Here is a 23291-nt window from a genome sequence, read left to right on the forward strand (position 1 = left end):
AATCTCCAGTGTTCGCACCCTGCTGAAGTGTTACTGTATTAATGTATGGAGAGTTTAAGTGATGATATTCTGCCTACATAAAACGGGCTGAACTGTGACACACTGTATATTCATGAGCGTGGAGTAGTGTTTGAGTGATCTTACATGATGTGTTTGTGGGCTGAGTGTTTACCTTTCTTCAGATTGCTCACACAGAAAACCAATTTCTCCTGCGACCACTCTACTTTGATATCCTCTCTGTCATATTCACCGCTTGAAATGAGTCCTTATGTGGCAATACAAAGTCCTTCTCTCTTTCTCTTCCAAATTCTCTGGAGACCTCAAGCCTTACTTTTACTCTTTCAGTTGCCATGGATACCTCCGGCAAGGCAGCTGATTGGAGGCAACAATAAACTCGGCTCTTTCAAGCCTTTGACAAATTTGTCTCCAAAACTGACGATTTAAGAGACTCTCTCACATGCTGACACACACCCGATATAATGTATGCACGCACATACGTGTAGATGAACTCGGACTGACACACACGCAGAGCAACGTTGACCGTTGGATGACAGCGGAACAGAGATCAATGTAATCTCCTCCAGCACAATCCAAAGCCACTGTCATCATCCATCTATCTATCCCAGTGGAACAGGGGAAGTGTGTGAAATCAATTCTGCATTCATTTAAGGAGCAGCCAGCCACGGCAGTCTGGCTCCGGAGGTGACCCCGAGTGCTCCTGCATGGTCCTCAGTGGAGGCCAGCTCTGGTTAATAGCCTGGTTTCCACTGAAGCACCGAACTGGGATAACTATGCTGCAGCTCTATTCCTAACTGTGCCAACACAGTAAAGGGTGCATGTGTCACGACTGATAGATTGGTCTGCTGGACTGTTTCAGATAAAGAGAGGAACTCACAGCTCTGTGCTGCAAACTTCAAGGAACAGTTCAAATAGCTGCCCAGAATCACATGAGGCAATTAATACCACTCGTGTCTGTACTGCAAATATGAAGCTACCGCCAGCAGTCAGTTAGCATAGCTTAGCATGAACAGTGAAAACAGGGGAACAAGCTAGCTTGGCTCTGTTGTAAGGTAAAAAGAACCACCTACTAGCATGTCTTAGGCTCACTGTCTCATTAGTTTCATTTATTAAAGGAAGTCACGGCACCTGTCCAAGGAATAGCTCTGCAAAAAAAAAAAAAACAACTCATAAAACCTGAAATTGTTGTTGTTACACTTTGCTCATCAGATAAACTAGCTGTTTCCCCAGTTTCCAGTCCTTGTGCTAAGCTAAGTGGCTGCTGGCTGTAGCCAGATTAGTGCCACTTGGCTCCTCTGCAGATCAAGGGATCACAGACACTCAGAAAGAAATATAAGGGTCCTCCAAAACATTTTTAAAAACCCATTTATTGAGTGCCTCATTTGTGCTTCAATATGCTTTTGGGGAACCTAGTTTCCTGACTTGTGTCTATATGGTTTAATGATTTTGTGCTGATTTGTTGTTTCACCTAAAAGTTTGAGTAGTCAAAAATTAAGTTCAGAAACTGCAGTGATTTGCACTTTCAAAGGGAGTTTTTCCACATGGGATCCAGCTTCTTTCACTCAGTGCTGGTTGTTACTGTTTAATGATGATGATACACTGGTTGCATCACAGGGGTTCATTCATACTTCCGAGATTCTTAATTTGCTGGTCTTAATATTTGGGGTTCTCCCCTCATTATTTCAGTAAAGCTGTCAATGATGTAGTTATTCTGAATCAGCCTTTACAATAACAACAACAACTACGTGTTTGCAGTGATTTGAAGCTGGGAGGAGGTTTCCTCTCATGGTTATCTCAGTGAGAAAATACCTTATAATACCTTAGCATAGCGTAGAGTAAAGGAACTAATTGGATTGGAATTTTGAAGAGAAAGTCACCCCCCCCCCCCACACACACACACCCACACACACCCACACCCCTGTATCAATCCACAGCACACAGTATACTGTGATAAATATATATTTCATGTTCACTGTCGATGTATGTAATCAATACAAAGCTTCAGAGACACAATCATGCACTGAATAAGGTGATTTGTGCAATGATGCTACATTTACTTTAAGGGCTAATGGCTGCTATGTGATTTTAGACTTTGCTTACAGACAAAAATTTAATACAGTCCTGGATGGGTAGAATTAGAAAGAGATGGATGCATCATTGCCAACTCTCATCATTCCTGGTCCAACGTATCTCTGTGTTGCCTCAGTGCTGTATTAACCAACAGGGGGCCAGGTGCAAAAATGAGCTGTGGGGTTCATATTTAGGCACCCCCACCGCCCACCTCTGAGTTAGTTTGTGATCATTCAATTACAGTCCAATTTATTAAGGAGAATGTAGAGTTTAAGCATGATATCAACTGAAATACTATTAATGTTTGACGTTGACTGAGACACAAGACAGAGCCTCAGGTAAAAATGTAAAAATGGTGGCCCTTACTATGGCAGTGTGTATTGTGTGTTAGTGGGGCAAATAAAAAATAAATTACATTTCTACAAACTAATTGCCTGGGGTCTTTAGGTTCTTCGGGGTCTGGGTACCTGATGCAGTTGTCCATGTCATGTTAAGAGTATGATTAAACAGACCCAGATCAGCTTCGTTGTCAATGTGCATCTCTCTCTCTCTCTCTCTCTCTCTCTCTCTCTCTCTCTCTCTCTCTCTCTTTCTCTCTCTCTCTCTCTCTCCCTGTGTGTGTGTGTGTGTGTGTGTTCAAATGCACAGCATTTACGAAGGGTGAGTTCATGCAGAACGTTTTGGCGCCACCCACAGGCTTGATGGAGGAGTATTTTGGGGGGAATTGAGGAGATTGAGCCCGAATTCCGAATCTTTACACAAAAATTCAAATGACGGTGTTTAAGTCATTATTTATTTATTTATTTTTATTTTTTATTTTTATTTTATTTATTTATTTATTTATTTATTTATTTATTTATTTATTTATTTATTTATTTATTTATTTATTTATTTTTTTTTTGGGGGGGGGGGGGGGGGGTAAAATTCTGAATTTAAGAGACAGTCACATTTGCGCCCTTTTGTCAGTCGGGTGTGAAATTTCAATAAGGTGGGAACTGTTGACGTTTCGCACTTGCATTCTACCCGGACATGTGAGCGGTTGCACAGGTGTCCAGAATCTGTTTCGGCACGCCATTGTGGGAAAGAGTTACTTTCACACTACTAACTCCGCACTCTGAGCTTGCTTTACGAGTTGAATTATCCTTCGTGAAATAACAAAAGAAGAATCTGTCCCACAATGGCAACGGACTCCTGGGCCCAGGCGGTGGACGAGCAAGAAGCCGCGGCGGAATCGGTAAACCTTAACTTACGCAACACGAGCTAACGTGTTGTTAGCTTATTTAAAGGATGCTTTGGGCCGTTCTGGTACAATGTAAACGGAAATTAGCTGTTCAGCCTTATTGTGTGCGACGACAGCGCTGCCAGTGAATAAATGTGCCCCCATGACGGTCAGCCTCAGTAACGTTCATATCAACTTAAAAACAAAGTGCCAGGTGGCCTCGGTTTGTCGTGAGAGCGAAGTTAACTCACGCTAGCTTCCGCTCAGATGCTGCGTGCTCCGTCAGTTACTAGCTTTAGCAGTTAGCTGGCTAGCAAGCAAATGATGCAAGAGGCTTTAAAATAGCGATACCGATGAAGAAGTAATCATGATCCATCTTGTGCCGCTCAGGTATTAGCACGAGAGGCGTGACCTGGGGTTTGTCCGGATTTAAAAATGCAAACATTGTTTTGTTCGGAAAACAGCTGTGTAACGTTAAACTTTATGTGCCCCCCCCCCCCGCAGATCGGCAGCCTCCAAATTAGAGACAAACCAGAAGAAAATGGTAAGTGTGTAAAGTGCCATTGATGCTAGATGCAATAGTCAGGTTATGTTTTGCATATAAACAGAAGCATATTTTGTAATGATGCAGGCACGGCTGCAAACGCAACAGACTCCAGCAGTGGAGCTGCGAAATCAGAAGCTGAGGGAGAAAACAAGACAGCAGATGACGATGACAAAGGTTGGCAGATTATTATTCACATACCCTAAAACATTCATCTTCTGGTGAAGCTGCCCGGCATTCTTGGATGTCTTTCATCGAGATGCTTGGCTATCTCTGCAGTTGTAGCACTCATTGCAACATAACTTGTTTTTCAGAGGATAAAGCGGCACAGTCATTGTTGAACAAGCTGATACGAAATAATCTCGTCAATAATACAAATCAAGTGGAAGTTCTTCAGAAGGATCCCAACTCTCCGCTCTACTCTGTCAAGTCCTTTGAGGAGTTGCGACTGTGAGTGAATTCTGTCTGACCTCTCGTCTCTTGTTGCCTGACAGTGTCAGATATTAATATTAATCAGTAGTCAGTGATACATGTTTTGATGACACATGCATGTTGACAGAACAGGTGTTTTGGAGCCAAAATGTTCCCACTAAGACCCAGATTTTAAGCATATCTGTGCCAGCAGTGTTCCCTGTGTCTGTCCTTTTATGGGGTGATCTTTTGAGGCGTGGCATTTAAATAATTTCTCATGTGTGCAGCAAACCACAGCTGCTTCAGGGCGTGTATGGCATGGGCTTCAACCGGCCATCCAAAATCCAGGAGACTGCCTTACCTATGATGCTGGCCGAACCGTGAGTATACTTTCACTGTATACGAAATGTTGTGGAGTCCTCCAGCAAAGCAGTATGTCATGTAGGTTCACTGAAATAAATACAATATTTTGCTGCTTGCTTGCTTGTGATCTCATTCCTTGTTTCCTTCTAGTCCACAGAATCTGATTGCCCAGTCGCAGTCAGGAACAGGGAAAACAGCTGCCTTTGTCCTGGCCATGCTCAGTCATGTAGATCCCAACAACAAATATCCCCAGGTTGGTATTTCACTTCCCTTCAAATAGTTTCAAAATTGATGTGTGTGACTTGCTGTTTGGACTATGTGTTGCCTCCTCCTACTTGTCTCTCACAATAATTATTCTGCTTGAGAACGTCCTAAATCCTTCTTCCTCTCATTTCACTCCTCTCTATCAGTGCCTGTGTGTGTCACCCACATATGAACTGGCACTTCAGACTGGCAAGGTAATCGAGCAGATGGGCAAACACTACCCGGAGGTCAAATTAGTCTACGCCATCAGAGGAAACAAATGTAAGGCTTTGTTTCTCTCTACAATGCTGCATCTGTGATAGATAATGAAGATATTATCAAAGTAAATTTTATCTGGTTTTCTTTTTGTTGAAAACATCTCCCTGTGTGTTGATGAGAGCTTTTTTTTTTTTTTTTTTTTTTCTTTTTTGTGATCGTTTCAGTGCAGCGGGGCATGAAGCTGCAGGAACAGATAGTCATTGGCACACCCGGGACCATGTTGGACTGGTGTAGTAAATTCAAGTTCATAGACCCCAAGAAGATCAAGGTGTTTGTGCTGGATGAGGCCGACGTCATGATCGCCACACAGGGCCACCAGGACCAGAGCATCCGCATCCAGAGGTCAGAAAAAGCACCAGCATTGAGGAGAAACATTCTCAACACATCCTAAATGGAAAAGCACTCCTGTGTCAAAGTCTTGGGGAAAAAAAATTAGGATCATGTATGAGCTCATGTACTGTTTTGCTGACATGTACCAAGGGTGTTCACATTCACATAAATTGTAATTTTAGCCACCATCATCTTTTTGCTTCTCTGCCACACAGGATGCTGCCCAAAAACTGCCAGATGTTGCTCTTCTCAGCCACATTTGAAGAAACAGTGTGGCACTTTGCCCAGCGCATCGTGCCAGACCCCAACATCATCAAGCTGAAGAGAGAGGAGGAGACGCTGGATACCATCAAACAGTACTATGTGTTGTGCAACAGCAGGGAGGAGAAGTTCCAGGCCCTCTGCAACATCTACGGAGCCATCACCATCGCCCAGGCTATGATATTCTGCCACGTGAGTTCTTTCACTTCACACATCATTTATATTAACCCTCTGAACCCTGCAGCCCTCCAGTGGGTTTCAAAGGCATGCTTTCTTAAAAAAAAACTGACTGAAAATTGACTGAAGTGCAGAGAGGAGAGGGTGTAAAAGTGTAGCCTGTGCTGCTCAGTGGAGAGATATAACAAGAACACATGAGCGCCTAGTTTGCTGGGGAAGTAGTAACAATACTTTGCTCTTTGTGATCCAGACAAGGAAGACTGCAGGCTGGCTGGCAGGGGAGCTGTCCAGAGAGGGCCACCAGGTGGCGCTGCTCAGTGGAGAGATGCAGGTGGAGCAGAGGGCTGCTGTCATCGACCGCTTCAGAGATGGCAAGGAGAAGGTCCTGGTCACCACAAATGTTTGTGCTCGAGGTAAGAAGGACCAGAATCAGCATCCTCACATCATGTGGCTTTCTGCTTCAGCCATTTTCTCCATGATTAATAACAATAAAGCGTTCAGATTCATTTTGGGTAAAGGGTGTAGGAATTGTGGCCCTTTTTACCCTAGGTATATAAGGAGTTACAGTTTGCACCTGGTTCATTGGATGTGGATGTAAACACCCTTAAATGTATTTTATGCTTTCAATTTGTAATTTAATGGAGTGAAAAACTTCAACAAAACAATGTGCATACTGCACTGTTTGTGCTCCATCTTGACTGGACCTAAAATTTCTTGAAAGGTTTGATGACATACATATAATAACAAACATCTTATTGCTCACATGAAATCCATTAGATAGCAGAATGAAACATGCGTTGGGTGCACGTACCACAGTGAAATATAAATAATCCAGTACTACCTGTGTATTTTATCTTTCTCCCACTCCTCTCACACATTCAGGTATCGATGTCGAGCAGGTTTCTGTGGTGATCAACTTTGACTTGCCAGTAGACAAGGATGGTAACCCAGACAACGAGACATACCTGCACAGGATCGGCCGCACGGGTCGATTTGGCAAAAGGGGACTGGCCATCAACATGGTGGACAGCAGGATGAGCATGAACATCCTCAACAGGATCCAGGAGCATTTCAGTAAGTCTGCAGTTGCGACAATACACACACTTTCTTACACACACACACACACAAAGGATGAAGCTGATCTGGAGTGTGAGTCTGCTCAACAGTTGACAGTGGTGGCTGTTTAGTGATCAGCCATATGTCAAGCCTCTAAACGAACCCCGCGGTTCTCTGTGGTTTCTCCCTCTGCAGGTAAGAAAATTGAAAAACTAGACACAGATGATCTGGATGAAATTGAGAAAATCGCCAGCTAAAGGGAGCAGCATTTATCGCATGATGGACGCCGGCCCGACTTCCCTTCGCCCCCTCGCTCTCCAAGGACTGTACGCTCCTGCAGTGTTTTATGCTTTTATTTTTTTAGCCGTCGGAGAAAAGAGCAAAACCACAAACACAGCGTATGTTTACACGTGGACATGTCTCCTCTCAGACGAGTGTTTTGTAAGTCTCTGAAACATACCCCATTTCACTCTTTGTACCTCTTTGAATAAAGTCTGAGTTTATTGCTGTGTGTTGTGATGCTGCAGGAGCAGCTATAGTGGACTCTGTTTTACTGACCACACATGACTTTAAAAAAACACTTTTTGGTGTTGGCTGTAGTGGTGGCATGATACGAACTACTCTGTAAAGAGGTTCACAAATAACCTGAATAGAAAAATAGCCATTTTACGTGCCACAAAGTTTCTCATTTTAACAGGAACAAAGTATAATTGAATGTAACTGTATCATGTAGACTTATTACAGCATTTATCATGCTCTGTATTGACCAAAAGTACAAAGGGTGAAGTTGGGTATGCTGCTCTGAGCGGTAGTTTAATCACTAAGATTATGATGTTGAGATGGTGGTGGTTGGGTTTCAAGGGTCTATGCAAACTTATCAACCTGTGATAGCTATTGTCGAATACTATCGACCTGTATTCACATGACAGAAATTAATCCTGAATTAACCTCAGCTTTAGCATCAGGGTGTGTAGTCAAATGCCAAAAAAAGGCTGCCTAGAGTGATAATACACAACTAACTCATTTAGACGTTTCTGTTGAGTCAGTAATCAATCATCAGCCAACCACACCTCACACGCATGTTATTTATATCATTTAAAAAAACAATTATGGCCATTATCAGGACAGGCTTGGCGCCACCACTGAGCATTAATCATTCGTCTTCTTTTTTCCTTCATCTGTCTCGTTAAACCTCATTTTAATCCAAAATGTGGCCATTAAGGTCTGATGTGATCAGTTTCCCTTTGTGTCTCACTGTCCTACACAATCTTTTCAATCAGGGTCTCCAGTTTGACTTCAGCTCAGTTACATTCTTCACCCAGACTGTGCTGTTAAGGATTGTGAGTTTAACAAAATATACGCAATGCCTTCCTCAAGTGCATTATATATACATATGATTTTGTTACTGATATTCTAAGACATCGGGCTTAATATTCTGGCTAACACTTGAAATTTTGACTATATATTGAATTATGGGCGTCTTTAGGATGTGTGAATTCTTCTTGAAACCAAATGCTGAATTGACTTGAGGACCTATGCCAATCAGATTCACTGTGTTGCTCCAACATGGTCGCATGGATAGAAAACATGTACTTGTGTACATATTTAAAATTTTAGGTTAAAGAAATAGTGTGACTGAATTAATGACACTTCTAAGAAGTGCACAAACATTCCTCATGAGGTTCAATTTTGACAGGTGCAGCACTTCGTATACAGTGAGCCGAAATCAGTTAGCCTTGCATCAGTGGGTGACTGTAGGAAAATTATGGAAACAGTGCGACGTCTGGTGTATTTGACCAATACGCTGGAACATCAAGGGCAGTGATTGGTCAGTCTGAACCTTTTACAAACCTCATCTGGCTGCCACCGGTGCACAGACGGCCGCTGGTGGTGGTCCGGTTTTAGTGGACTGTTTACAGACAACTTGCTGAAAATCACTCAATGAGCAGATGGAGCCAAATTAGAAGCAAGTGCGAGTGTGATGAAAATCCACAATAATGGTCTGTGAAGACTTTTGGGTAAAGAAGCAGTGTATGCAGTTTTATTTGGACATTTGGATGTATACATTACCAGTGAGAGTGTGTGCACTTTGTTGATCCATAATGTAATACCACTGTACGAGAGCCATGGACACACAAAGCAGTTTTGGCTATAGAATCTAACACTCGTCTCCACATGTTGTATACCTTGTTTGATAATTGTCAGAACCTACCAAAACCCAGTTCATACATGTATACATACGAGTAACACTGCCTAACTAGGCTTGAAGCAAGTTGTCTGTTGTCACCTAAAGGTCATGTGTAGACAATGATAGGTTCAAGGTGTGTGGTATTCTGTAGCTAAGCTGCGTTCATGGACACAGTTCTGTATTCTTAATATGTTGAATTAAAGAATATGTAGATGTTCATCTGTACGTCGACTAATGTTTATTCGTATACGTGTGGGGGAAAAAAATATAAATACAAAATGTCATTGCAGTCATTGCATACAGTAGTGAGGAAATACAGTTTATCAACATGACTGAAGGAGGTAGAGTTAATCCTCTGAGTTTCCACTGGAGATAATCTGCTCCTCTGATGCCTGTGGTGAAAGCTGCAGGTCTGAGGAGGCAAAGAAGGGGAAACAGATCTGAGGCGCCCTGATACTGAAAGACGGACACAAAGAAGGACTCACTCTGAAATAATGCCACAAACAGCCTAAAAAATGATGAAACTAATTCAAGCAGCACCTTATTGATGGTGTCAGCAAACACTAACTGTATGCTTTACATGTAAAGGTGGAGAGTTTGAAAGAAAATGATTGAACTATTTAGATAACTGATTGTCTCTCTTGAGGATTGCTGCTTTTTCTTCTGTTTTTTCTTATTATAATGTGAATATCTTTGGGTTTTGGACTGTTGGTTGGAAAAAAAACCCCAATTTATTTGATGGTGTCATCTTGGACTCTAAGAAAGTGGCCTTTTCCTATTTTTTATATTTTGATTCTTTTAAGTCAGCCCCCTCACCTGTCTCTCTGTAGTCCACCCTGGTGAGGAAGAGGCCACGGGCTGGAGCACACACGCCCTGTGGGTAGGCCAGAGAGTCTCGAGCCTCCAGTATGTCCTTCACCTGGGCCAACGAGAGCCGCCCCTGGCCTACCGCCACCAGGACCCCTGCCATCCTCCGCACCTGGAGCACAGGACCAATCCAGAAATATCACAAAAAACTGACATTTTACTGGTCCCATTATGCTGATCGACCATGTGTGCCAGTAATCACCAGCAGGTGGCGCTACTTACTTACAATGAGCAGCAGCAAACACAGATTTCACAGATTTTGAAGTAACTGAGGACAATAAGAGGAACAGACCTGCCGATAGAGAAAAGATCTGCTCGTGAAAGTCAGCTCCCAGAACAGTATCTCTCTGCGAAGAAACAAAAACACAGCTGGTGTAAAATTTACAAAAATGTGTGAACAATTATGTCACCACTGTTTATTTTTCTGTGTTAATCTATATATTGGTGCAAATAAGGCTTTAAAGCACCTTCTCAAAACTCATTTATAATGATAAATCAAGACCTGAAGGCACGACAGCCCTCTTGACATCAATGACTGGATGTGTCACACTAAAGAAATGCTAAATCTTGCTGCAGGGGTTCACGTGTCACCACAGAAGAACAAGAATATCTTGAATGGTTGTCAGATGTAACACAGCAATGCTCAGTCACATAAGGATAACCACATAGGAGGACGGTGGATCAGAGTGACACCTGCGCTTTCCAAACAATTCCTACATGTTACGACAAGTCTGCTTTATCTCTCGTTTGTTGGATTTCTCAGTGTTTTGCCCGACTGTGTGGACAGAGTCAGAGGCTGATGTGACATTCACGCTCATGCCAGGCATCAGATAGAGCCGGGGACTCTCCTCGTGCACACATTTGTTTAAATGTCACATGCTGAATACGCCACTGCAGCTTAGGCCCAACAGGATTATCTGTATTGTCATAAAAGAAAAAAAAGGATCTGTTTCTTCACATTCAATTTTTCAACATTTAAGTCACAGCAGCCTCTTTTTTTTTCTTCTTCTTCACCGAACTGACTGACTTTATATTTTGGGGAGGATAGAGCGAACTGAGCAAACATACACATGGGAAGAATTGGGTCAAATGCAAATTTGACTCAGCGCTTGCTGTCTGATTACATTTGACATGTAAGGAGCGCAGAGACAGATTTATCCAGGGCTGTTAGCTCGTGGGCTCTGGTGAGGGACAGTATCTGCACATGGACGGACGGAGGCTGTGTCTCATGTTGCATCTGTGAGTGTCTTTTGACACAGTGCTTGACATGTTAATGACAAAGATAATGACACTAATACTGACTAATACTCTAATAATCCTGCATTTATGTCTCGTAATGTCTGCTTTTCCCATCAAAACTAAACTCTTCTACTCGTCTGAAAAATTGGCTGAAATAAAGCTGAGAGGATTAATTGATGTATCAATTTGTTTAGCTATTTTGGTAATCGATTAATTGTTTAAGTCATTTCTGAAACAACATGACAATTAGCCTCCAGTCACACTAACAGCTAACATGCTCACAATGACAATACTAACAAATAAATGCTGATGTTGACCAGGTCTAATTCAGCCTGTTTGTGCGCTAACGTTTGCTAATTAGCAAACAAAAACAAAACACAACTGCAGCTGCAGCTGGTGGGAATGTCATTACATTTGTACTGGGCCAATGAAAATGTTGACCCTCTGATGGTACTAGAGGACAAGTTAAATGATCACCAAGGTGATGATAATTCATCCTGAGCATGTCTGTACCAAATTTCACGCCATTTCATCCAATGGCTGGAGCATCAACCTCATGATGGTGCAACAGGAAGAGTTACAGGATCACTTGAGTCTGCAGGATTCAACCATGAACGTCTGTGCAGAACTTCATGAGTATCTGTCCAAAAGCTGTTGAGATATTTTAATCTGAATCAGAATATGGTGATAACTTATTTCCTACAATGCTGCACTATACAATACTTATATTTAGAGTACAACCAAATCTTACATGCACTTATCACTGAGTTATTTTCCAGTCAGCAGCAGATTAAATTTACAATAAATCCCACCCAGAAGTGAACACACAGTTAATGTACAGTATGGCCAACACAAAGCTCTGAATGGAGCACTGTTCACTTATGTACGACAACGACATCAACCTTTCCCCGGGGGAAAAATACTCCATGTTTTCCATGTTGAGCAGAGATCAGAGAACAGTCTCACAAACCACAGCTGCCTGTTTCAGGATCCAATATGTAGTCCGACCACAGCTCAGTTTCTCCTCGTTTCTCCTCGTTTTATCACTGTCACTTAGAATAATGATGAAAATAAACACGCAGCTCAGTTAGCAGGTGAAAATGCAACTGTGGACACTTTTGTGCAAATACACTATGTGACAGATCTGATGCTCACAGCTTGTTAATGCACCACATGAGTTGGGGTTAAGGGATTCTGTGACATTTACTCATGTCCATATTGTGCACCATGTTTTCACTGCAAATAATTAATGCCAATGAAAGTGACATTTGACATAAAGAGTGACCCCCGTGGATGTGTAATCTCCCAAAGGCGCCCCACCTCACCCTCTCTCTCCCAGCACCCCCACCTCCATCTCTGCTACGCATTATGTTGCCCTTCACTGTCTAAAGTACATAAACCTGCATCACACACACTCACACACACAGCACATTAATGAACACAAACAAATACACTTCTGCTTGTATGATCTAAGATGCAGCAGTAAGCACAACAACACACATTTTCTTGCTTTGATATTTAGCATTTTAATGAAGGAGCGACAGGCTGTTTTGAGCTGGATATGATTCAGTTCTCACAGCAGCTACAGTTTTTTTTTTAACATTTCATTTGAAAAAGATTAGTTTTGAGTCTATTTGACCTGTGATTCACCTAAATATCACATCAAACATCCCACTGAGTGACTGAAGGCTGGAAGGGAAATGTTCTTGGCTGTATGTGCACAGTTGGCTGAGTGGAGTGACTGTAAATGATTCAAAACTTTGGCCAACTTCTTGAGCATAAGTTGATGCAAGATTGAGAAACATAAGATGTGTCTTTTGGGGAGTGGAAAGGCACATGCATTATTTCTTTATTTTCTTGGTTCTTTTCTCCAGTTTGGAATAATCAGTTCCCTGGTCACTGTGTTACTGCTAACTCCACTGCTGGCCAGGGGAGGCTGCAGAAAGCCACATGCTATCTCTGTGACAGCCTCTGTGCTTTTCACCTGCCAGCAACAAGCTTTACTGGGGGACACAACAAGCTCAGAGGTTCATGCTCGCCCCTAGATCTCACCCTAGAGATCACTATGTCCCTGCAGGCACCCGATCCAACCAGTACGAGTGACTACAGCTGCCACAAGAAAGTTACCTCGTAAAGGTTTCTCACCTGCAAACTCAGATAAATGCTGGAGAAGGGAGATGCAAAAATCAACACCGCTCTCATATCTGTCCATTTAATCTGAAGCTACAGCCATCAGACGCTTAGCTTAGCTTAACATAAAGACAGGAAACTATGAAACAGCTACAGAATGTGTTAAATAGTGAGCTTCAGAGGTGCTTGTAGGTGTATTTTGTTACCAGGAACCAGGCTAGCTGTTTCCCCCTTTTCCAGTAGCTAAGCTAAGCTACGGGCTCTGGCTCCATATTTAACATACAGACATGAGTGGCATTGATTTTCTTGTCTAACTCATTGTAAGAAGGCAAATAACAAGTTGTTCCAAAAATGTCACATGTTAAACAAAGTGTTATTAGATATTCTCAGTATTTCATCTTAAAGCTGCACTAATCAATATTTCATAATGACAAAAGACTCTGTGTAGTGTAAAAGAAACACATTATCACCCACTCTGCAGTTCCCCTATGCTAGTTACTGTATATGTAGTGTTTTAGTGTCTTTCGCTCATTGTTTTGGTTTTACGTCTGCAACTCGACAGTTCTGGTTCACTCTCTCGGCTCTCATCAGCACCGTTTACAGCTGCAGCAGGCAACCCGTGCTGCCTGCTGATAGCCAGTGTGATTAGCATGAATGCATTTAGCCTACCTGTGGAAGTGAGCCTGTACGAAGGAGCCTCCTGGCTGTACGCTGGCCACATCCAGCGTCTTTACAGGGCTTTTAAAAGGCATGTCAGAGTTGACTGCCCTGAAGCTGCTGAAGTCGTGATGCCCTATCAGCAGGGCGGCCGCCTCGCGCATGGCTCCCACATCCAGCTCCCTGAAACAAACATTTTTTAAGTTTTCTTTTAAGTGACCATGAAATACATTTTCCTCAGGAGGAGGCAGACTTCTTAGAGGAACTTTTGCAGCTGGGATGCGGTGCACACATTAAGTATGACAGGTCTCCATGTCCCTGCTTTCAAACTGGAATACTTTATTGGCTGACTTACATAATATGAAACTTTCTGAAGCAGAATGCCACGTGAGAGAGCAGAGCATGTCGACTGATTTGAGGGAGAGAGTGGGCGTGGGCCGGTGCTCAGATTGTCTACAGTCTCATGCTGCTGCCACTGCTTAAATATGATGTGACAGAGAGCGAGAGGGAGGGAGGGATACAGTGAGTGTGCCGAGTGATCCACTCACTAAAATCTTCAACATGAGAGTCATGAATGAAGATGTGGTTGAGCACAGGAAGGACAAATATAAAAACTGATACTTCCCAGATCAAGTCTGTCTAGTTTATCCTTCATAACTTAGTATGAAAGGGAGAAAATTTCATGGGATTTTTCTAGTACTTCAATTTCTGAAATCAAATCAAATACCTACAAAACGAATGACATTCCCATCAGCATCAACTGTACTTTGTGTTCAGTGCCAGTTCACAACATGCTAACACACTAGAGCGGTCACCATGGTCACCATCAGCATGTCAGCAAGTGTTGGCATTGTTATTAAAGCACCGCTGTAATACACGCTCACAGTGTGTTTTGTAGTGTTTTCATCCAACTACTGTTACTTCGTCTTTTTATTTGTGCAGATCAGAGCTGAGACAATTGATTAACTGATCAATTATTCAAGAGAAAAATAATCAGCAAAAATTCTGACATATATTAAAGGCTAAAGTCAATTATCCAGCAAAAATACCAACTATTCTCTGATTCAGCTTTCTTAAATCTGATCATTTGCTGTTTTTCTCTTCGTTTTATAACTTACAATTTAATAAACTGTGTTTTCAATTCAAGGTCATTGCCTTGGGCTTTGAGGGACTTTGACTGTGACCGATTCATCAAAAAATCATGAGGTAAATAATTGTAAGTTACAGCCCTCATTGAGATGATGTGTCAGGTTGTTTGTTATAGTTTTCAAAAGCTGACAATGTTCCAAGAATTGCTTACATATCTGTTATGTTTCGAAACCTGATATGGGTGTAAAAAGGAAAAAAACATATGTCGAGAGTTAGCTTCCATCATGCAATTCAGTAATTTCAAAAAGTCATTATGATCACTGGGCTTCAAAACATTCTTGAAAAACTTAAAGAGACAATGAAATGACTTCACTTGTGCGAAGAAATGCAAGATTTGGAGACTAAATTCAACACTAAAGTGAAGTGGAGATGAATATTTTTTGCAGTGGGAGAGATGGGGGGTGATGATGAGGGAGCGGCAGATCAAAGACTGGAGAGAGAGAGGCTGCTGAGGCAGAGACGCTCAGGGGTGGAAGGACGAGATGGATGCCGAAAATGAGAGGAGGGGTAACGAAGAGAGAGAAACAAGAGAGGGAAGGAGAAATAGAAAGAGGGAGAGATGAAAAAGTGTAGCGGATAGAAGGAGAAGGGTGGGAGAGAGGAGTGAAAAAACACACACACAGTCAGGGTAATGTGCGTGGGTGTTGTTCTGCATGTGTATAAGCCTGCAGCTTATCTTGCCCTACTTTTCCCCAAAAAGTGAAGCGCAGACAAACGCTCGTACGTTCGCTCTCTGAAATGTGTCTTCACGCTCCTTCCTTCCAATCGCAGCTAAAAAAAAAATATCGCCTGAGCTGTGAAGCGTTCGCCAATTCATCTGTTTCTTTCCCTCCTTCTGTGCTCTGTCCATCCGTCCATCCGTCCTCCAGTCTCCATCCTCTCCCTTCCCTTCCATTGTTTGTTTTAGGGACGTCAGCTCAGATAAAAGACTTTGTTTGACTGGCCCTAATTTGCCGTTCCTGCGTGGCACATGTGGATTATTCATGTGTTTAATGTGCCATTGTTTCTGCGAGGCTTCGAGTGAGCTGAGCGAGGGTGTGTGTGTGTGTGTGTGTGTGTGTGTGTGTGTGTATGTGTGTGTGTGTGTGTGTGTGTGTGTGTGTGTGTGTACCTACTTGTTAGATTGGGCTCGAGTCTGAGCTGGATTCATTTCATTTCTTGAGGGAAATCATCATGCACACAAATGAAAGGATGAAAAGACAGATGAATGAATGAAGGGAGGGGCGGTGTATTAAGGTGGGGTAACTCACGCGGTGTGGAGGTTCCAGCAGAGACTGCTGTCTGTGAGGGGAAACAGAAAGCGACAGGGGAGTCCCAGAGCGATCCGGTAGACGTACGTCCGAGACTGGGCACGGAAACGGGCGTGGAAATCATCAGGCACGCGGTGGGCACGGGTGACCCTGGCAGAGTGACAAAAGAGCGGCTGGAGTGAAAGGCCTGAAAAACTGGATTATTAACGTGCAGACATTTCTTCCAAAATCACAGAAAATGATATCAAACATTTACATTGTGGTGGCTGTTTACACTTCTTCCTCAGACTGAAGCAGTCTCCAGGCACAGATGGTGTTAATGCTCTCATTCTGTACTGCCGGCAAGAAAAACTGTGCACAAGTCATTGTCCAAAATGCCAACGCTGCAGCTTTTTACACAAAAGCTCATCCATTGTCAGAGTCCTAAACGGGCTGCCAAGAACCCTAAAGAGCCAAGTGCTTATGCTCACACAGTTAGCATCACAACAGAATCAAGAGGATGGAGCTCTTTGATGGGACTCCATCAAGGGTACAACTACCAGGACACTTCCTGTGTGTCTGCTCACACAAAGGCACACAGGCAGGGATAGGTCATGTGATAACTCTCATGTGGTCAGCCACAATTTCCTCTGATGGTTAAATCAACCAGTGTGGATCAATTTATGAGTGTGTGTGAAAATCTGGAGTCTGATCAAAGTCCTACACATGTAACTGAATCTACTTTGTGCAAAGTGTGGCTGCTCAAACGCTGAACCAAACAATGCTGGTAATAAAACAACAGACTTCTAAAGAAGAAAGAAATGTGAAGAATGCTCATCACAGTTTAATTTGCTTCCTTTGTCCAACAAACAGTCCAAAATCTAAAGACTCCTCATTTACTGCAAGAAAAGCAGCAAATCCTTCCATTTAAGAGGCTGCAAATGTTTGACACGTTTTCCTGAAAAATGAGGAAGTGATCAATCGATGATCCAAATAGTTGCCAATTAATTTTCTTTCGATCGACAAACTGATTATCCGACTAATCGTTGTGGCTCTAGAATACACTGCGTGAAAGTCCACCATCCAGATTTAAGCCTTAGGTCGAGTTCATATTGGTTACATAACGTCTGGGCTTCCATATGAGGGAGAAGGAGATCAGGGTTGTTGCAGCTGCAGCAAATTTCTTTCTAAATGGTCCAAAGTATAGCTGAGCAACACAACACAAAACCCCTGTGTCTTAATGCCCGGTTTCATTGTCATTCCTCGCATGCTCACAGCTGACAAAAGAAGTCATACCTCTCTCCGATGAGGCAGAGATGCGTTGTACAGTAAGGATACAGTGACAGGTGGGAATCTTTAATGCTTACATCTGTAAACTGAAAAGAACAAAGAGCTGCAGCTAGCTGCGCCCGTCTGAATGTGCCCCACCAACACCATGTAATGTTTATCTGCATTCATTCATGCATGTGTGTGCGTGTGCGTTACAGAGAGCAGGGAGTGACAAGGGGTAGGTGTGTGTTAGTATGTATGAGTGTACAGAGCAGTGGGAGCAATGATGAGCGATTATTAACATCCCATGTATGTGCACATACATCTTGTTGTCTGTACACAGCAGTGCATGTACAGTCTATATGTGTGTGCCTGTGCTAGTGCACAGTCTGAGAAACTAGGTTACGTTTCCAGGGGAAGAGATTAGGTGTGACACGTGGCAGAGGAAACCCCTGCATCTGCCTTTAGCGCCTGCTCCAATGTGAAGCGACAACCTTTGCCTGGCCCCTAAACCACACACACACACACACACACGTGCACACGCGCACACACACATAAAATTTTCATAAGCAGCGTACAAAGCACGGCCTCACTCATTTGGGAACTGGGGCATTGTTTGGCATGGAACCACTTTGCTACTCAGCAGTTTCCCCTCGTGGGGAAAAAAGGTTGTTCGTTTTAGGCTAATTGAGGCCCCTTTTCACGGCAAGTGACCCCGACTGGAGGGATATTTTTTACAGTGTGCAGTCTATGCTTCAATCTTGATTTGGCACTCAATCTCAGGAGGCAGCAGACCAAAGCTACGCGCCAGGAGCCATATTCTGATTGTTGCTGTAACAAAAACTCTTTGCTTACTTCTTCCCTCCAAGAAAGATGTGAAAAGATGGGGTTTTTTTTGGGTGCCAGATCTGATAGAGTGTCTTCAGGACAGATTGAGAATGAAACGTCTATCCAATCTGAGTGTGTATGAACATTACTGGCAGCTGAATGCTTTTGGCTCTGTGTATATAAGGAAGTTCAGAGCCCATAAATAATTCTGCTTCATGAAGCAGCTTCATAACATATAACGCCGTTCAGAACAAAAAGTTTGTGTTTGTGCAGCATGTTTCTCAGCAGGGTTCATTCTAATCAAGACGGTATTTTCCATTTAGCTAGTGTATCCGTGTGTGTGTGTGTGTGTGTGTGTGTGTGTGTGTGTGTGTGTGTGTGTGTGTGTGTGTGTGTGTGTATTAATGGATGCTATAGACCAAAAGGCAGAGCAGGGATAATCCTTTCCAACCTTCTCTCTGCAGGTTTAGGGATTAGCAGGATGCTGGGAGCTTCCCTTTCCTCCCTCCTCTCCTCTCTCTGCTCCGTCTCCCAAATGGCTCGTTCTGTTTCACGCTCTCACTCCTCTGTCTTAGCCCACGCTGCGTCAACATCTGTTTGGTGCTCCAACTTTTTTCCTCCCTCACCCCCTCTCGCCTTCATCCCTCACCCCTACCTCTCCCCTTTGTCCTGCTCTGTTTGCATCTCTTTGCTTCTTGTCTTTTCCTCTCAGGCAGAAAAGCTGCTGAATATCACAAAGTATCACAGCACTCTGAGCCAAAGGATTCATAAGAAAGTCACTGTGGCTTTGAATAATGCACTGATGTGTAGTGAGGGGTTTAGACAGAGGAGATGAAGCCAGGATTTGAAATGCACACACACGACTCGAGCTGCTCTTTTCCTTTAAATGCTCAACAGGTGACCTAAGCTCTGTGCTGTATACGCTAACTGTTGGAGCACATATTAAACACAGACACATCCACACAGATCTACTGTTGTTTCTAATTCATTGCAGAAGGCGTGTCCTCAGGCAGCACATCGACGAATAGATTTCTAGATGCTGTTTTTGTGTGCAGGATTGTCATTGGATGTGAGTCAGTGTGCCAATTTTCAGTCGTTCTTTTATCTACAGGTAAGTGCGTTTCTTCACCACAAAGAAGGCAAACGACAAAATCATTCACATTGATAATGGGATGATTTTGGTGTGTGACAGATGGTTGGTACATGATGTCACTATGTGTGGCAGTCACCATGGTTACTCCCCTTTTGAGTGGCAAACACACAATAGTCACCATCTGACATGATGTTAGCTATGGAGAACACAGCAGACTGAAGGATGCTCTGGGTTTGTTTAGTGTAAAGTTATCTGCCGGCTGCTGAGCTTCATAAATCTACACACATTTGTGATGTTGATGTTTTATCCACATCCTAAAGGTTTACACTGTAGGAACTGTCAGCTCAATTTGTCAACACAACATTCAAACTGGGGCCCTCCTCCCTGACCGCAGTCACCAGAGCACATACAGCCCAGTGGAGCACCTGAAGCATCACACACCTTCATAAGGCAGCGACTCAAGAGCGGTCAACCTGATCACCTGTGGGGAAAATGAGTGACAAGCTATTTTGTAAATATCTGATCAAACAACGTGTTAACATGTATTAATGGCATTTTCCCATATATGAATTAAAAGCTACTCTACTCCACTGCCCAAAGGTTGCAGCTCAGAAATGTACCAAACACAGCAAAAGAAGAAGAAAACGCAAGCAGAGGGCAGAGTCTCTGCAGGTAAATACATCACCACACACCTGTAGTGGGTCATAAGTGATGACTGAGAGAGATTACTTTAGTACGAGTCTACACACTGTTATTCAGGACAGTCCTGCACAGTGCACCTTTAAGAGCTACGTGTGACAGGAACAAACAACTCTCTGTTTTAGGAAAGTCCATTTCTGGTCACATGTCCAAGACCAGTTCGATGTTTAAATCATTGTGGATTGAATGATGGAGTTTTTGATTTCTTCCCTCCTGGTATCACAGTTTCATTCTTAAGGGTGAGAGGATGTGACAACCAAATAATTCAAATCACTAATATCACAGAAACTGTCTGACAGTGGACTTTCTGTGGCAGAACTTTTGCAGTTTGACTCACCTGATCTGCTCCATCCTGAGGTGGAAATTAAGGGCCCCAACAAGAACGTCCTCTGTAAACGGCGGATTATCGTTCTTTCGTTGGAGGTCGAAGTGGGCAGAATTAGAGAGGGCGTGGACACCCGTGTCTGTCCTGCTGGACACTGACAGAGAGACTGGGTTGATTGGCCTCAGCCTCCTTATTGCATCCTGCATGCACACAGAGAGCACATCATCATTATTAGAAATGCAGTGTTAGATAGACAGCAGAGAGCTGACAGGAAATGAGGGGAGAGAGTGATGACATGCAGCAAAGGTCCTCAAGGTCGACAGTGTAACCCCTGCCTGAACCCCAGGGCTGAGCTTGAGTATTTTGGCACTGTATCTGAGGAGTTGTCCTGCTGTTAAAGCTGGTGCTCGCTGAGCACACTTCTATCTGACACTTGTTGCATCCTTTCACGCCTCCGTCAAAACCATTTGGTTACACAGTGCTTCATTTCACAGGATCACCAACATGCAATCTGCTGTCACCACTGAGAAACAGAAAAATATCCAAACAATTCAGCAGCACCAAAAGCTGAAGCCTCCAAACGATCAAATGATCAACACCTCAGCAGAAAACTGAACACGAGAACTCTCAGGAAGGTCGGCTTTATCACAGCACTGTTGGTTAGTTCACATCACATCACATTAGACATGGATGCTGCTGCCCAACCTTAACTAAACTTTGGTGGCACTGTTGACCAGTGGTAACACTGTCACCTCAAAGCTAGAGGGTCCCGGGTTCGATTCCCGCCTGGGGCGCTGTGGGCATTCCTTCCACCATGCCTTCTGTGTCTGCTGCCCTTTAAGGGGGGGGGGGGGGGGGGTGTCTGTGTGGAGTTTGCATGTTCTCCCCGTGTTCACCTGGGGCATACTCCATAAAAAAAACCCACTAAAAACATGCAAGAAGATCAACACCTGACCACCAATGGTGACAAAAAGGAAATGGGTCCCCAGGTGTCAGCTGGCAGCCCACCGCTCCCGGTCTGCCATGGAGGAAGGATTAACCAGGATGGGTCAAATGCGGAGAAAATAATTTCAGTAGGCATGTCATGTGTGCAGTCTCCTCCTGTAGCATGTGTGTGCAGTGATCAATAAAAGTATGTCTGTCTTCTTCTTCTTCTAATGCATCATTATCTGTATGATGAATGGTATTCAGGAACTCATCATGAACAGGGCTAAATCAATGAACTGTCAACTATTCAGTTAAATTTTGCTAATTGATTAATCAGTTTAAGTAATTTTTTAAGAAAAAACAGTCAAAATTCTCTGATTCCAGCTTCCTTAATGGGCATTTCTTCTGGTTTCTTCACTCCTCTATATCAGTAAACTGAATATCTTTGGGTTGTGGACAAAACGAGACATTTGAGGGTGTCATCTTGGTATTTGTGAAACACTGATCGACATTTTATACACCAAACCACTAACTGATTAATTGATACAGACAACTGCATCATTTTCAGTGAAAGTTACCTCCAAATGATCCTGCACTCCTTTCCCTTTCAGCTGACGTGGAGGCACTTTCACTGCACCGCTGCAGAGATAATGACAATCAAATAATAAACCAGTAACACCAGTGACAGTAACCAGTTATCCTGCAGTATAACCTACCAGTAATTTGTGCCAATGTATTGGAAGAAGATGAGATAACGTGCCCGGTTGGTCATGGTCCCTCCAAGCGCTTATGACACTTCTTCATCATATCGTCCGCGTTAGCAAAAGTGAAACGTCACATCAAAAAAGCCTTTTCCGGCTACAACTCTGACATAAGTGTCGCGTGTAGGTGCAGGTTCAGGCTTTGAGATGGAGGGCTGTCACTCAGTGAAGGACGACTTATACAAACCTCTGGTGAAGCACTCATGTGTTTACAGACTGAAGAGACGCGACAGACAGCAGCAGAGACAACACAGCGACGTGAGCGCCAACGCGTACATTTCCGAGTAGGCTCGTAGTTTAATTTGTAGTCCGGAAGAACATTTCAGACGGCTGTTTGCAGCGTCTCGGATGATAGATGAACAGAGCGGATTAGTGTGTCACTCTAGTCAGTATCTGTTCTTAATATTAACTCGATAACAGAGCAAACATAAAATCACTCTGACACAGTCACATTCAGCAAGTCACACAAGCTCAAACGCACGTGGACATGACGCCTCTGCCCATCTTTGTCCACAGGTTTGTCCGCGCGCTGCCTGTACATCATGCTTCCTGTATGGCCACATTCATGCACGTGACATAAATTGTCAAAAGTACTACGTGTGTTGACATGAATGTATTGTTTCAGGCGTAATGTTTCCTTCTTGGTATCCCCTAGAAGACTTATCTGAGGTTGTCGTCCTGTCGGTCCCTTTTTGATGACGTCAACCCACAGGAGGTGGGGGTAGCACTCCGACAAGCCGCAGCCAGCTGCCCACAAATCACTGAGACCAGAGACTTTGATTTAGAGGAGATGCGTAAGCTGCGAGCGGGATAAAGACACGAGCAAGATCACTGTAACAGGATGTGGACAACATGAAATAAAGAAAAAACAAAGAAGAAGAAAAACAGACCTCTGACATTAAACCTACTCTATTAACAAAATTATACGGATAATTAAACAGACTTTCTCCTTTTTCAGA

At 43.3% G+C, this 23291-nt stretch overlaps 2 protein-coding genes across 2 annotated transcripts; one reads left to right on the forward strand and one right to left on the reverse strand.

Annotated features, from left to right (window-relative positions):
- Nucleotides 1–3109: 3109 nt before the first annotated feature.
- Nucleotides 3110–9033, forward strand: LOC139329170 (ATP-dependent RNA helicase DDX19B). Its single transcript, XM_070959346.1, has 12 exons — nucleotides 3110–3322; nucleotides 3812–3851; nucleotides 3939–4028; nucleotides 4166–4301; nucleotides 4550–4642; nucleotides 4776–4878; nucleotides 5036–5150; nucleotides 5312–5489; nucleotides 5693–5930; nucleotides 6166–6328; nucleotides 6798–6989; nucleotides 7167–9033. The coding sequence occupies exons 1-12, from the start codon at nucleotides 3266–3268 to the stop codon at nucleotides 7226–7228; spliced, it is 1467 nt and encodes a 488-aa protein (XP_070815447.1). The 5' UTR covers nucleotides 3110–3265; the 3' UTR covers nucleotides 7229–9033.
- pusl1 (pseudouridine synthase like 1) lies at nucleotides 8988–23029 on the reverse strand. Its single transcript, XM_070959347.1, has 8 exons — nucleotides 22288–23029; nucleotides 22150–22210; nucleotides 20657–20844; nucleotides 16452–16601; nucleotides 14065–14235; nucleotides 10319–10373; nucleotides 9976–10138; nucleotides 8988–9571 (listed from the first exon to the last, which is right to left on the reverse strand). The coding sequence occupies exons 1-8, from the start codon at nucleotides 22341–22343 to the stop codon at nucleotides 9507–9509; spliced, it is 909 nt and encodes a 302-aa protein (XP_070815448.1). The 5' UTR covers nucleotides 22344–23029; the 3' UTR covers nucleotides 8988–9506.
- Between the last annotated feature and the right edge of the window lie 262 nt (nucleotides 23030–23291).

Source organism: Chaetodon trifascialis, chromosome 3 (assembly GCF_039877785.1).
Source record: "Chaetodon trifascialis isolate fChaTrf1 chromosome 3, fChaTrf1.hap1, whole genome shotgun sequence".
NCBI lineage: Eukaryota > Metazoa > Chordata > Actinopteri > Chaetodontiformes > Chaetodontidae > Chaetodon > Chaetodon trifascialis.

Excerpts from the sequence above, each read along its gene's own strand:
- LOC139329170 (XM_070959346.1), top strand. The coding sequence starts at position 3,266 with ATGGCAACGGACTCCTGGGCCCAGGCGGTGGACGAGCAAGAAGCCGCG. Across the intron at positions 3,323-3,811 it reads AAGAAGCCGCGGCGGAATCG|ATCGGCAGCCTCCAAATTAG; the intron begins GTAAACCTTAAC and ends CCCCCCCCGCAG. Across the intron at positions 4,302-4,549 it reads TCCTTTGAGGAGTTGCGACT|CAAACCACAGCTGCTTCAGG; the intron begins GTGAGTGAATTC and ends TCATGTGTGCAG.
- pusl1 (XM_070959347.1), bottom strand. The coding sequence starts at position 22,343 with ATGACCAACCGGGCACGTTATCTCATCTTCTTCCAATACATTGGCACA. Across the intron at positions 22,211-22,287 it reads TACATTGGCACAAATTACTG|CGGTGCAGTGAAAGTGCCTC; the intron begins GTAGGTTATACT and ends TTATCTCTGCAG. Across the intron at positions 10,139-10,318 it reads GATCTTTTCTCTATCGGCAG|GTGCGGAGGATGGCAGGGGT; the intron begins GTCTGTTCCTCT and ends CCTGTGCTCCAG.